Source organism: Manacus vitellinus, unplaced genomic scaffold, assembly GCF_001715985.3.
Source record: "Manacus vitellinus isolate BGI_N305 unplaced genomic scaffold, ASM171598v3 scaffold_25_pilon, whole genome shotgun sequence".
Taxonomy (NCBI): Eukaryota; Metazoa; Chordata; class Aves; order Passeriformes; family Pipridae; genus Manacus; species Manacus vitellinus.
In genome coordinates this window covers 6,487,881-6,502,673 of record NW_021939882.1, presented here as the reverse complement: position 1 = coordinate 6,502,673, position 14,793 = coordinate 6,487,881, and the positions used below count along the sequence as shown (strand labels likewise).

Genomic DNA, 14,793 nt, shown 5'->3' with positions numbered 1-14,793 from the left:
CAACCAAGCACAGCCCAGCTCTTGCTACAATACAACGTGATGAATCAGAGAAATAACTTGTTAAATTATGGATTTTGCAATTAAAATGAAAAAAAGTTCCACAACATGAAAGTAATGGATTCGTGCAGTAAATACTTAAGTCAGTTGAGCTACCAATGTCAAGGTTTCAGTTTTTAAGACTTGATTTGATATGTGCACTTCAGTCAAACTGCTAAATTGAATACCAAGTCTTCTCTTAATTCAAACACCTGAAGCTAATCCTCATCCTCAGTCTTCAGCATATCAATTAATCCAGCAAATACATAAAGATGACATCAATAAATAACATTAGCAATTTCTTTCCTTGGCCTTAATGTGCATTTTTTTGTATATCCCTTCCTAGGAATTATCAAGTCCCTGCAAACTCATAATGTCAGAATAAATGGCAACATACTCTACATGCTAAGTTTTGGGTACTGCCTCTCTGCAGCTCCTCTCTGCAGGGTATCAGCAGATACAATAACAAGAACACCAAGTTCCACCTTTCAGTCAAGTTCAGTATTTACTTCTGTATTAAGAGAAACTCACAGGAAATGAGAGGATAAGAGAATTGCAGGTTGTATGTATTGTACAGTTCAACTAAATAATTTCCCTAAGACCAGGGAACATGTAGTTTTTGAGGTAAGACTGACATTGGGCTGTGTTATGAAAACAAGACAAGAACAAAGAACATCAGGTGAGTCACACTGCTTTTTTTGGCTTTTATCCCTGGCTTGTGAAGGAAGTAGACAGATTCTTTATTTCAAAAATTTTATTGTGCTAAAACATGCTTAATTTTAGATGCAGTTAAACAGATTCTTTTCCCCTTGCTGAAACTGAAGTCTGTACAGTGCCTGCACATACAGTGTGCATCCTTCCACACAAATGAGACAAGTTCTGTTGTTACTCCCTGTCACTAACACCAACCAATTCCAACAGTTGCCCACAAAGACTTTATGGCAGTTTAGGAGTCCAGTGAGCACAGCATTCCTAACAGACATTGCTCTTAAGACACTATTCTTACCCACAGTATGCATACATTTAGGGAAATGCAATCAATTTGACTTTGACCTGAAATCTTCTGAAGATTTCAACAGCTGCAGTACCTCCCCCAGGATTTAAATTAGCTTGTCCTGAATACAGATCCCATAGAGAATATCAAAAGTAAGTGTACAGTCCCATTTCCTGCATTGGTTCTATACCTATGTAGGCCACAGAGGGAAAAGGGTCTCTTGGCAGTATTGCTGTATTTGGTATTAAAGCAACCATAGACAACAAAAATAATTTAACATAAACTTGTATACATGAGATAGATGCAAAAAACCCACAAAAGCTTTCAGGAAATCGGATTTGATTTGCAATCTTATTTGCCAGTGCTTAGTCACCTTTTCCCAACTTAAGCTGCTTTGTCCAAAACAAACTAAGCAGATTCAGCATATCAAAGAAGTGAACAGGGAACACTTTGGAGTTCCCAAGTGCAATGGTGTTAACAGGAGTCAGGAACGTGTGGCTTCTCAACACAAGTATAGCCAAGCATAGTTTTTATAAAAATGTATAATCTTAAATCATTTCTCTAATGCTCCTACTAATTTATATTATATACAGCATCCAAGTTCACCTTGAAGCAGTCTGTTGCAGTCTTCTGTAGCATACAAATTCATTGGTACTTTATTTTTTTTCTTAATACCAAGAAGGCATTAAATTTTGTTTTTATTACCTGCAATGGAAAAATGTTACTAAGTTTGTGTTTTTCACTACTGCTCCCACCACATCAAGTAGTTACTTGTCTGCTGGAGGGGGTAGAAGGCACTACACTCCATCTAACAGTGAAACCAGGACTTCAGACCCCAGAACACATTCTCTAATGAAGGTCTAGTTCCCACACTCTCCCCCACTCTGCTTGCCTTAGTGCACCCCTAGGCTCTCTCCATCTTTTCCTCCACTCCACATTTGTCTCCAGGCCTTTTGCAGCTTTCCTTGACATCTACAGTAGTCTAAGGTCCTGACAAGTAGCAGCTAAAGAACCAAGGCACAGAACTCTGCCTGAGCCACTTGTAACCCACCCCCATGCAGAGGACACTGCCTGTCCCCTCATCAGCTGTACCATGTGAGCTTGGTGACAGGAGGAAAATGGCTCTGCTGTCTGACCCAGCACAGCACCTGCTCAGGTCAGGAAGGACCTGGTCTGGAAAGCACAACAGCAAACTGCACACTGGGAGTGCTCCACTGATGCAGCCTCCAACATCTGCTGTGAAACACGGGAGATGCCATCCTCCTTCCTTCCCTAAATGTAGCAGACTGTGCAAGGCTCTCATACCTTCTTTGGATAAGTTTAAGTACAAAGACTTGGCTACATTAATACCTAAACCTACCTTCTTTAAGAGGGGTTTTTGGAGGAATATTCTCCTTGCTCTCATACTGGAAAGCTTTGGAAGGAGCCAAATGCTTGATGCCCTGGACTGCACACAGCTGCTCCTGGAGGTCTCTGTTGGTTTGCTTTTCCTTGGATAGCAGCGCACGCAGTTTGGAGACATCCTACAGAAAACAGCATACTTGGAAGTTAGATTAAGAACAGGAGAAGAGCCTGCTTAGTTATTTACTTAAGAGCCATTTTGCCTAAAGATAAACATACACACAATTACTGGTGCCATTAAAACCCCAACCCAAACACAGCAGTGCAGAAAAACCAGCAGCACTGTATAGTTGCTGTGCAACACCACTAAGCACTACATTAGTCTGAAACTTTCAGCTGCTGCTTTCAGCAGCTAGTTTACTAAGTTTAGAACCTCCAAAGCAGGGAAGAAAAGCCAACTGAACTAAGAATAGGAGTAGTTATTTGCACTGCTGATCCCTCTGTGTGTCATACACTCAGTCAAAAATAAAACAGGTTCTCTTGGTGTTTCTGGAGGTTGGTGGTTTGTTCCAATCTGGTTCATGCAGGGAATTTAAGAATCATAGACAGTAAGGAGCTTGCAGGATTCATCTATAAATATTTAGAGCAATGAAAGGCATCAAGCACATTAATAACTTGCAGCTTTGTAATTTTTCATTTTACAAACCTGCTTCAGGTGGCTATTCTCATCCTTCAACTTCATAACATGCTTGATTTTTTGCTTCTGGTTCTGGTGGCCAAGTAGTTTAGCATAGGCATCGCTTAGTTTATTCAGTTCTTCCTGGGCTGCACCGTGCTCCTGTAGGAGTGCATTCTTCTCTGCTTCAAATGCATCTAGTTGTTGCTGAAATACAAATTGAATCTCTTAGAAATCATTTAACTAAACACAGCTTTTTACTGAACTGAGATCTACACAGGAAGATTGGTTTGGGGAGGGGACTAACTGGCTCAGTGCAGAGTAACTTGGGAAACCACTGCAGGATAAATGCCTTGCAATGAGAAGTAGCATGTTTACTTCTCAAAAGTAGAACTTGAGCCAACTGCAAAAGTCTTCAGTCAACGGATACTAACACACACCTACTTCCCAACACACCTGAAAAGGCTTAGTTTTGTTATATAAATCTTCATATAGATTACGCCAGGTCTTTATCTCTTTTTTTAAGCTTGAGGTCACATCTTCATTTACAGATTTCCTAAAAAGCAAGAAGTGAAGTTTCATTATGTTCATTGTTAACTCACAGCACTTCTTCCCAATATAACTTGGATGTGCCATAATATGCATGTTTAGTTTGAGAAAGTTACCTTGATCTTTCTGCTTCAAGTTCCCTTTTCAGTTCTTCAGTTTGCTCTTCCAGTTTTTCCTGAAGTTTAGTCATCTGTGCAAGGCAGGACTCTTTTGTTCTCTCTGTTTCTGCTTCTTTTAGTGCAAGCTTGGTCTGGACTTCTAAAAGCATCCTGAGGAAGATATCATTCCTTAATGAGCCCTTAAATTTATTTTTTTTTTTACCCAACTCTAAATCTCAAAACACAAGTAACCATGATTGAAAAGCTGCCAGTAGAACAGAAATACAGGTTTGCACAAACAGTGCCACAGAGAGAACAACACTACAGAAAGCAATCAAGTTTAAGCTGTACAATAATTAACTTCTCCTATGAGGAAGCAAGCACTTTTTCTGAAGCAAGGAAAGATAATGGCTGTTCAATGCCAGCAGCTTTTAGCAGAGGTAGTTTATTAGGCTTTACATGCAGGGCTTTGCTCAAGCAGAAACCAGTCAAACTGTTCAGTGTGGATGCACCTCAAGATTTCAAAAACCCTACACCTAAAAGCACTGCCTCCCCTCTTCAGCCTCAGCTGTTTGTCCCATCAACCAGGTGGGGACCAAGAACCTCTTCCCTGCCACACTGAACCAGCAAATTAAACAGAAAATAACTCTTCAGTTTTTCTTTTACCAGCTCTCATGGAAACTGGAGGCAATAATAAACAAGTGGGAAGGAAAGGGAGGGCAACATCTTAACCAGCAGATAAAACAGAACATGGACCACTAAACTGCTGTTAGATAGTCAGAGAAGCATGTGGCCTAACACAACTTCTTGGGTGTTAGTTCTGGTAACTGTGGTGCCTCATATTAGGCAGAGAGGACCTGGGTGTACATCACCAGTGTGGTGATTCATGGATGGTTAACTGGCATCTGCTTGTGAGCAGAATTTGAGGTGACACGTCATTCAGAGTAGAGTGGCAAAGAGTGAGCTCTGCATTAAGTATTTATCTCCCCTGTAGATCTCACCTGTGGAGCAGTCACCGTAACTGATATTTTTGAAAGTGACAATATTCCAGCATATTTCATTCAAGTATTTTCCTTTTCCTCTATGTTCTACATGTAGGCAAAATTCAAGACAACTGATTCAACCTTTTGCACTGGGAAAAGCAAGAATCTCCAGCTTACAGCAAATGCTGATCTTACCTGGTAGAGCACCATATTAAGTTCTAGTTAGAAAGGAGAGCCTTAGTTTGCATTATTTAGCTTAAGGAAGACTGACTGTAGTACCTTGCACATTCTTCTTTTGCTTTGTTTTTAGTGTATTCTGCTTCCTGAAGCAATTGTTGATTCTCTTGGCCTACTTTTTTAAGGTTGGCAACTGCTTCTTTCAGAGATGTATTCTCCAGTTTAAGACAGCGTATTTCTTCAGCTGTTGTCTTCTTGTAGCTGATATTACAAGGCGAATAAGAACAATCTGGTTACTTCAGGCAAAATACAAATTGACACATTCAGGCCTTACAGAACAACACAAGCTCATGCTGATAAGTACCAAAGATTTTATAATCTGAAGATATGGCAGTGTTCTGGCACTGATAAATCCAAAGGTAAAAAGCAAGCCACAACACAATTCCATAAAGTTATAAGCACTAACACTGTAACAAATTCTGTGATACAGATATTTTCATTTTTTTTGTAGACATTTTAAAATACAAAAACCCTGCTGTATCTGAAGCTTATTTTAAACACCAAAAGATCTACTGTCTGCAGTTTGCATTGGCAAATATCCCACTGGATCCTTCACAGGTGGCATGCATACCTAGGAATAACAGTACCACTTTTTACATAGTTCCATAATCTGAATATTTTGAGATAAAATATTTGCAAGAAACATAGGAAACTAGTCTTTAATTCAATGCAAGTTTTGAGCCTAAACAAAAAGTCTTTTTGCAAGATACTTCAGTGCAGAGAGAACACCATCACTGGTTACGACTCTTATTCTGGTTCAAGAGCACTTAACTACTCTAACTGTTTACATTCTGGAAAAAGGAAACATTAAGTTTCCCAAACTACATACTCAGTATGTCTTTACACTTGCCTAGTAGTCAAGGAATAAATTCTTAATGCCATCAAATACTCCATCAAAATCCTCTGCTCTAATGCCACACTCATATACAGTGTGAAGTACCAAGGCATGTGAATGGACAGAGTATTTCATTGTCACCTTAGAGATAATCCCTGTCCTGTATCTTAATGAAACTTAAATACCTTTCAAAGTCAGCAACAGTCTCTCCAAGTTTCTCCAGTGTATTCCTATGCTGCTCTTGGATTTGCAATACAGCACTCCCATGAGTTTCATTGATTTGCTCCAACTCAGCATTCTTCCTGAAATAAAAATTCAGGGTTCTACACTGGAGAGAAGTGTCTGAACACATTACCAAATGCTATTATCAGTTACAGAAGGCTTGCAGTGACAAACCAGTAACTCCTCCTGTACTAAAGCACAATCTTCACAGCAGATATAACTAAGCTTTTCCCCCTCCTCATATTTTACAAGACAGTTATAGGATACACTAAACACCTAACAGTTAATTTCTAATACATGGAAGGAAGCAACAACTGGCTTGAAAATCTTTTCTAGTCATTGCCCTCTCCAAGGCAGGGCAGAAACACCCAATACAACAAGCATTTAGTTTACCCTGCACAGCAAGGACATAGCACTACAATACTAGCCTTTCAAGCAAATCTCAAGCTAATAGTTTTAAATTAAAACAGTGTCAAACTGATTCAAGTTGTTATTCACAGTGATGAGATCTAATCACTAATCAACAACCAGAAAGAAATAACTCTAGACGTGCCCAGGTCTCTAAAACCTGAACTGGGCTCAGCAGCTTTGTTTATACTACTGATTTAAGATTTTTCCTTTCAAAGTTTCAGAACCAGAAAGTTTTTCCACAAACCCTTTCAACTTTTCTTCCATCTGGGCAAGTTCAAGACTTTGAGATTTGATTTCTTGTTCCAATTGCTTCACCAACTTTTCAGCTTTCTTCTCCTTTGCATGTAATTTATTCAGCTCATTCATGGTATCATTCAGCACTTCTTCAAGAAGAAGTCTCTCCTTTGTTACCTCATCCTGCAACTCCAGTAACCTCTGCTGTGTTGATGCAGATGACTCCTGCGTGCCAGAATACCACAGATCTCAAAACTTATAGTATTTTTTTAGATAGTAAAGGCTATTTTGCTGTGTTTTAACTTCAGAGCACAAGAATAAGGTCAAATCTACAGGAAGACCAAAATACCCATCATACTAGTACTGATTCTTAGAGCTATTGGACCACACAGCTTCTGCTGGTCAGCCCCCACTGATGAGACCATTATTAATACAACATCTCATGCATAACATATACCAGAACCTTTAGTGCCAGCCCTTGGGATTAGAGTTTTTCTTTAGACTAATTTATAGTCTGTATTTACCTTCTCTTGCTGCAGCTGAGAGACAACCTCCTCATGTTTCTGAAGCAGTTTTTGGTGTTGTTCTTCCTCCAAAACAATTTTTTTTTTCAGGTCTTCTATTTCAGCAGTCATACTCAGGAATTTTCCTCTGGTCTCAGACAACTCTTTCTCTGCATAGAGAAATTGTCAATATAACACAAATTGCCTTCTCCATTTGCAAAGAACTACAGTATCTATTTTTAATAGTACTTCCATTCCAGCTTTTAAGTCAGTTTGGCAAGGGAAAAACAAACAAACAAAAACACCCCATGCAAAACAAACCCATATCTTAAACCCAGGTGGAAACTCCTCAAAATCTGCTCGAAGTACATCACTTGAAAATAATTTTAACAGAAGGAATGTTTGGATCAAGCAACTAGCCTTCATCAGAACAGCAGTATGGCTGGGGGAAAACTATATGATTTTGCCAAAGCTTCTTCCACATAATACTAGCATACAGAAGCCAACTGGTACAGAGAACTGAGCACCTGTCTCACACTGCAGAGTTGGTGGTGTTGGGAGAGAAGGGGCAAGGAGGCGAAGGATCCTTGACACATTGCCAATATCTCAAGGAACCCGTGCACAAGCTGCTAACAGTGAATTCAGACAATATTATCCTGCTTCTCAGTGAAGAGAAAGGAACAAGAACTTCTTAGTGGTCACCTTTCAGATTAAAGCCACTCCTACTATGCAAACTATTTTCATTCTATACTGTTCTACTTGAGTAAACCTCCATGAAACACCGAATCAGACTTAACAGATGTCAGACATGAAGTAATTTCCCCACTGTTAAAAACATGTCCAGCTGTTTTCAGCTGGAGCTCGACTTTTAACTTGGAACAAACCAGTCTAAATTGACATTTTAGAATAAACCTATTTGAGATGATTTAAGATATGTCAATCATCCTACATATGGAATAGCATACAAGTGCTAAAAATTACCTTTTTCTTGTTGAAGCAATTGACACTTTTCATTAAGTTCTTTCATCAGTTTACATGATTCCTCTTTTGTTTTGAGGGTATCCCTGAGGATCTCAATATCTTGGTCTTTCTTAATCAGTGTCTCCTCCATCTGAGCAATATCTACTTTGTATTTCTCAGCTGTTTCTGCAACACTGCTGCAGGAGAAAATTCAGGCACTTGTTACTACTAAATATTATTTGTAAGCTTACACTTCAACCCAAAGGAAAAATGCTTAGGAGTGTTGGTTTCCAACAGAAAAACTGCTTTCACCTACTTCTCCAAACAAGTTTTTGCACTGTAAGACTGGTTTACATGGACATAAAACTCTTCCACAGTATTGCTCAGCCCAGAAAAGCACAGAGGCATTTAGAAAGATAATTAAAATAATATCTTACAATTACTTTCCATTGTGTGGAAATATACCTGATTTCTTTTCCCTCCTCTATGATTATTGCCAAGGTTCTACTTCACCAGTCATAAGTGAGGCTTAGTTTTACCACCTTTTAACTTACCCCAGCCAACTTGAGAACAATTTGTTGTTACCTGAGCTCTGTGATGTATTCCAGGAGTTTTTCAGTGTCAGACTTTTCTACAACTTTCTCTCTCTCAGTAGCAGACCTAAAACCAGGAAGTTTTTATGATGGATATATTTAAGCAAATTCAGAGCTACATAGTAACACATATCTTTCAGAATCCAGTTTAGCTGACAAACTGGTATTGGCTCTACGTGGTGATTGTTTTTTAATTCTTTTAATTCTTTTCTCTTTTAATACTTGTTCCATATGGTCTCCTCATTTGCAGTAAAGATGCTGAGCCATATTCTGCCACAAGCAATATGCCACAAACATCATAATGCATAAACATAATGCAGCTGTTGCAGCAAATTATCATGTCCTCCCTCTGTGACCTGCACCACCTGCATTATCAGCTTTGTGTATTTTAACATTCCAGTTGTGCTGCAGTGCCAACCATGCAAAACTGACATAAAATATAAGTTCATCCTTCATAGGTCACCATCCTCAGCAAAAACAGTGCCCTGTTCCTGTGCTGCAAGTGACATTATTTGGGCAGAATAGGAAGTGTTGATTCAGAACTCAGTCTCTACCTACACAGAGCTGCTGAAGCCAAGCCACTCTGCAGTTGCCTTTGTTCAGAGAACATCTAGGACAAAGCAACTGTGAAGGTACCAAGTGGCTCTTCAGTGCCACTCTCTGGAGAACATGCACATGTTCAGGGAATCTGTGTGAAATGCCTGGCTGCTGAATTAGGATTTCAGCTCCTGCTCTAAAGCTTTTTCATTCTTGCTTATTCCTAACTTAGTAGCCTAAAGAGCCAGAAGCATCCAATCTACATGAATGTCTTGCTCCAAGATGAACAACAATTCTTAAGACTTATGTCTTCCCTCCCCATCCCATACCCAAAAAAATCCCACCCATACCACACTGGATGACAGAGGGTTGAGATGATATAGTCTGTCTTTTGGAAATACACTAAAGGAACAATGTTTTGTATGGTCATTTTATAAGAACACAGCAGTTCTTAGAAGTTCATTCCACCACATTTTTTCCAGATTACCAACACTGATAATGTCTGTTCCTTCTCAGCAGGACACAGCCTCTATTTTGCTCACTCTAAGGGATAAGCTGTATGCACAGTTAGATGGTATCTTGTCAACCAAGTCAATTCCCTTTCTACTACTTACAGTTTTTCTTCTAACTGTGCTACTTTTCCTTTTGAATGCTCTAGATTCCTTTGCACTTCCTGCAGCTTCATTTCCATGTTTTCCTGCTTTGCAAGTGCAGTCTTAAAAAAAAGACACATATTAACATTGAAGTGAGATTTAGTAAAAAACACCAAATCCATTGTGTAAGATACAGTGGTAAATTGAAACCAATTCCTTACTACAGTTCAATGATAGCACCTGATATTATGCTAAATGTGATTCCAAGTATCCCTCTGTAAAGATATCAGCCATTTCTTAGAACAACCACTATCACCAGAAAATACAAACATATGAGAGCTTCAGAATAAACTTACAATCACTGGTTTTCAGAGAGATTCCTAGTGTGACCAAACTGGTATTAACAATATCATAAATAATAATACCAGAGGTATTTCTATGCTTCCTTACTTGAACTCAGATTTACTCTGCAGATCAGTAAAATCAAGAACATTCATCAGTTGATCTTTCCCTATTTTCACTCTACAGAAAGTAGAGGAAGTTACCAATTTGAGGACAGAAAGAACACATGATCTGAAGTTCTGTGCTAAGCCCTTCATTCTTTGTTCCTGAACAGCTCAGAATTGCTGTCCTGTGCAGCACAAATGGTCCTACCTTTTCCTTAGCATCCCTCATGTTTCTGAGCTTCATTAACTCCATGCACAGGCTGCTCATTTTCTTTTGCACACCATCTTCAGACAGCTTGTTAAAGAAGAAAATAAAATTACTAAGCATAACTCCTCCACATGAACTGCTCTTCACAAAATCCTTTCAAAGTGTTCCCCTCCTACTTTGTTTAGAGACAAGTGGACAAGATCCCAAACCAGACATGTTCCATCCCTGTGCCAATGAAGGGGGCACAGGGAACATCAAAACAGATGCTGATTAGCAGCTAAAGCTTCCTCCTGCACAGGGAGCTTGATAACAGCAAAGACAAAGCAAATATGCAGTTATTTGTCTGAATACCTTTGACTTCAGTAGTTCATTGCTTCTTTTTAGTTCCAGAAGCTGTTTTTTTAGGCATGCAACAGTTGCTGAAAGAGATGTTTTCTCCTGAACTGCAGCACTCAGCTTTGCTTCAGTCTTCACAAAATCCTCATCCAGAGCCTGAAGTTTTTTATCCTGCTCCCCACGCTCTCTCACTAATGCCCGAATCTAAAACAAAAGAGTTATTTTCTTTATTTCCTACTATCATTTCTCTTAACAACATCGTTAGTTTAGTCTCTCCAAGAAAACCACAGGCAAAAGTATCCAAACAGTACTAACTTGCATATCTATCTTCAACTGTCATGCACAGGAAAGAGATTAAATAGAGAATTGTAGTGGTGCTGTTATTACACAGCACACATTTACAGTCCCAGTACAATATCTTAAAGTCACAATAGTCTTAGCTTTGATTTGCAACAGAAGCCAACTCTCCTCTTTGATGTGATGCCTAAAATGGAAGAAAAGTTCTCCAAACAATATTAGTATAGATAAGACAGAGAGCAGTTCTCAAATGAAGGCCTTCAGGTGCACACAATATGTAGGCACCCACTGGCATACAGAATTCTTACACTTTTATATCTTTAACTAATTGTCATATCTAGTGGGGACAGCCAACCAGAAACCCCTTTCACTCTGGTACCACCCTCAGAACTGCCCCACTGGAGCCCTTCCAAGAGCCTTGTATCTTGTTGTCTACCATATCTCTCAGTATTCCAGTCCAGGTACATATCCCAACGGAATGTCCTTGAAAAGACAGTTAAACCAATGCTTCAGGAATCCAATATGGACTGTGAGAAAGTAACTGTCTCAAGTGAGAGAAAACTACACAGCTACACTGACATCTACAAAAATCTAAAAATCTTTAGGCATCAGCTGTGACAGACAAGAAGACAATGTGACATCTGAGGCACAAGGCATCAATGAGTACACAGAAGTGTACTGATAGGGTGTAAGTTGCCTCTTAAACATTAAAATTATAACAATTAGTAAGCAAAAATCTCAGCTAACAGTTGTTAAATAGACCCTTTTTGGGGTACTGAACGTAGTTCACTTAGTTCTCTTCTGAGAAGAGTGACAGCACAGCTGTTCTTAGCAAACCCAATGCTTTGTACATCCCATAACCTCTGATAATCTCTGCTCTGCACAGACCTGTTTGCAAACTACTCATATACTCCCTTATGCAAAAGAGCCCAATTCTACCAGCTTGTATTTTTTATTTTGGTTAGTGGCAGATATGACAGGAATGCACCCCACAACACATTCATACCTCCTTCTCCAGTGCCTTCTGTTTCTTTTTCTCCCTCATAAGCGTAAGATCTTTTTTAGTCTTCACAGTCCCATTACCTGGCTTTGGAAACCACTTGTGTTAGAAATAGTTAAATTGACCTCTAGCTGCCCACCAGCTGAACAACACAGTTATATATAAGACTGGGTGCCTTCATACAGACTATAAAGATACACACAAAATAAAAAGCAAACCTTTCTCTCCCCTAGACAGCACAGACAAGTACCAGGTTAGGATGGGGTTTACCACTGTACTTTCTCATAAGCATTACTCTGAAGGAACAGCTCACAACAATTGCAACAGGAAGATTAAAGAAGTTGGAGACATTAGCACTCCCTAAACTTCATAAAAAAACCACTTTAATCTTTTAACCTCAAGTTTGTTTGCAGAATTTCATCCTGAATCATCAATAGTAGTGCACTAAATTAGTAAGTCAGGGTTATCATTTTTTCAACTTGTTCAGCCATGCATCTTCAAATCTGTATCCTTGCTCATGGCATTGAGAACCTGTTCATGCAGCACCATCCCCTCCTTGTTTCTTTCACCACCAGGTTTCTACTCTGCCCTGTCCACCCCACGAAAGCAGGAACAGAAACACAGTCTTCTTAAAAAGGAGCAGCCACACCATAATTACATGGGGAGCAAAGGAAAAGAAATCCAAACATTGTAACAGCAAAGATAAACCACTCTGTAATGCCAAGTAACCATCACATGATTCTCAAAGATGCTGCAATTTCATTTTTCCTGCTTAGTTACTACAGAATACAGGCACAGCAATGTGTTCCATGGTTCTCTCCAGCAGGTTAACAGTAATTGTATGAAGACAGTTTAACCAGTCAGAGGTTTAGCTGAGATTTAACAGTGCTACAGACACCACAAAAGAGTCTTACTGTTGATCCAAGGGATGTGAATCTCCTTTTAGTTACAGGGGTGGGTGCACTCTTCTCACTGCTCAGCTTTGAGTCACCTGCAGAAAAGAAGGGTGAAGGAAGAGGTTGTACAAATGCACACAGGGAGGGAAATTTAACCAAACTAGACAAGGTTAATTGACTGTGTACAGAAGACACCACCTGATTATCAGAATACCCACTTCAAGCCCAACACCAGCTGCTTTTTTACTGCAATCAGGCAGTTCAATAATAGTTATCTGGGCCTTTAACAGAGTTTAGAGAGAGACGACCAGATGACAGCCAGATCTGAGAATTCAGCTCCTTCTGAGCTCTCCCCACCACAATCCAGATCCATGGTGTCCATTTTCAACTGAGGGATGCTTTACATATGAAAATCCCCAGGAAAACATCACTAAAATCAAGGTTAATGAAGTAAAAAAATAAAGCTATTTTTAGGAGATGCAGTTAGACATGTTTTTACAGCTGTTGTTCCCTTCAGCTGGAAGGCAGGCAGTGAGTCCCTGCAGCAGAGACCAACTTCTTAACAGCAGAGCAGCAACAGCGTGTAAGCACTGACAACTGTAGCATTCAAAGATACCACACCATTGTGTTCTGTGCAAATTTTACAACTACTCACTCTTGTGTCTCCCAGCCCCTTGGCATGCTTCAGAGGACAGCAAACTTCTCACTCCACCTGATGGTTTAACACCACAGGATCCTTGCGGGGGGGTACATGCTAGAAATGAGATTTTCAGACACGCAAAGAACCACAAAGGTAAATGACAGGGTTTTCAACTTAAACGAGTTGAGGCTGGTAACACATTTAAGTTAAATGCAGCTAAAAAGAAAAAAAACTCCAAACAACTGGAGTCTCAGTTCTCATCCTCCCCATAAACACAAAGAAAATATATGGTCACATGGTGGGGGAAATGGTTTGTTTATCACACTGCTAATAAAATTACAAGCTTATTTACACACACAACATTGCAAGGCATTTTACTGGTGACAGCAGCACATTAACTTCCACAATGAAAAAACCCAAATGGCTAAAGGATCTTAATGCTATTTGGTTAAAAAGCCAGCCTAAAGTGTTAAAAAACTTCATTTGCTTTTTAAATCATCATTTCTCAATTTAGAAGATACTACTTAAATATTAGTGAATGCCTTTTCCTTCAAATAACTAAGTCACTTAAACTTCTATAAAAAAATAAAGTGTTTGGGTTTGGGGGGTTTTTTTAAGAAATTAAATAATTTTAAGGGAAACAGCCGCCAGAATCACGATGGCTACAAGCCCTTTATTCGATTATTAGTCTCAAGCTCAGTAAATGCTTATCTAATCGCTTCGACTTTCTGCAAATAAAAGCATCATTTAACACGAAAACAGGCGACGGCAGCAGAAAGGCACCAGGTAAACCCAAAAACTCATTGAAAAAGCCATACATCACAAAACACCCTCAAGAGCAGCACTTCGGCCGTGACGAGCCCTGTACGTGTCCCTTGCCGTGCTGTACCACGGAACCAGAGGGGTCCAAGGACCGGCACCGCTTTAGTTAAGGCACGCACACATTACGCACGTTCACTGCTGCATTTGTCTAGCAACAGCCAGGTTTGGACACGAAGTCGGGATCTTTTCCCTCAGGAGACACCTGCGAGGGCTCTGGGGGTCCTGAGGCGCCGCGCCACGGGCGGCTCCGGCAGTGAGGGACACACTAGGGCTCGGTCCCCACTCCTCCGGGCAAGGCTGAAGTGCTCGGTCCCCGTTCCCCCGGGCAAGGCTGAAGGACCCTGTT

The 14,793-nt window shown here is 39.9% G+C and overlaps 1 protein-coding gene across 1 annotated transcript; it reads right to left on the bottom strand.

Annotated features, from left to right (window-relative positions):
• Positions 1 to 775: 775 nt before the first annotated feature.
• Positions 776 to 13,767, bottom strand: HMMR (hyaluronan mediated motility receptor). The gene is made up of 17 exons (XM_018073613.3): positions 13,641 to 13,767; positions 13,004 to 13,080; positions 12,096 to 12,176; positions 10,808 to 10,996; positions 10,457 to 10,543; positions 9,824 to 9,924; positions 8,665 to 8,739; positions 8,101 to 8,276; positions 7,141 to 7,289; positions 6,627 to 6,841; positions 5,935 to 6,051; positions 4,957 to 5,115; positions 3,713 to 3,865; positions 3,504 to 3,603; positions 3,078 to 3,254; positions 2,391 to 2,553; positions 776 to 1,735 (listed from the first exon to the last, which is right to left on the bottom strand). The coding sequence occupies exons 3-17, from the start codon at positions 12,132 to 12,134 to the stop codon at positions 1,716 to 1,718; spliced, it is 1,920 nt and encodes a 639-aa protein (XP_017929102.3). The 5' UTR covers positions 12,135 to 12,176; positions 13,004 to 13,080; positions 13,641 to 13,767; the 3' UTR covers positions 776 to 1,715.
• Positions 13,768 to 14,793: the final 1,026 nt, after the last annotated feature.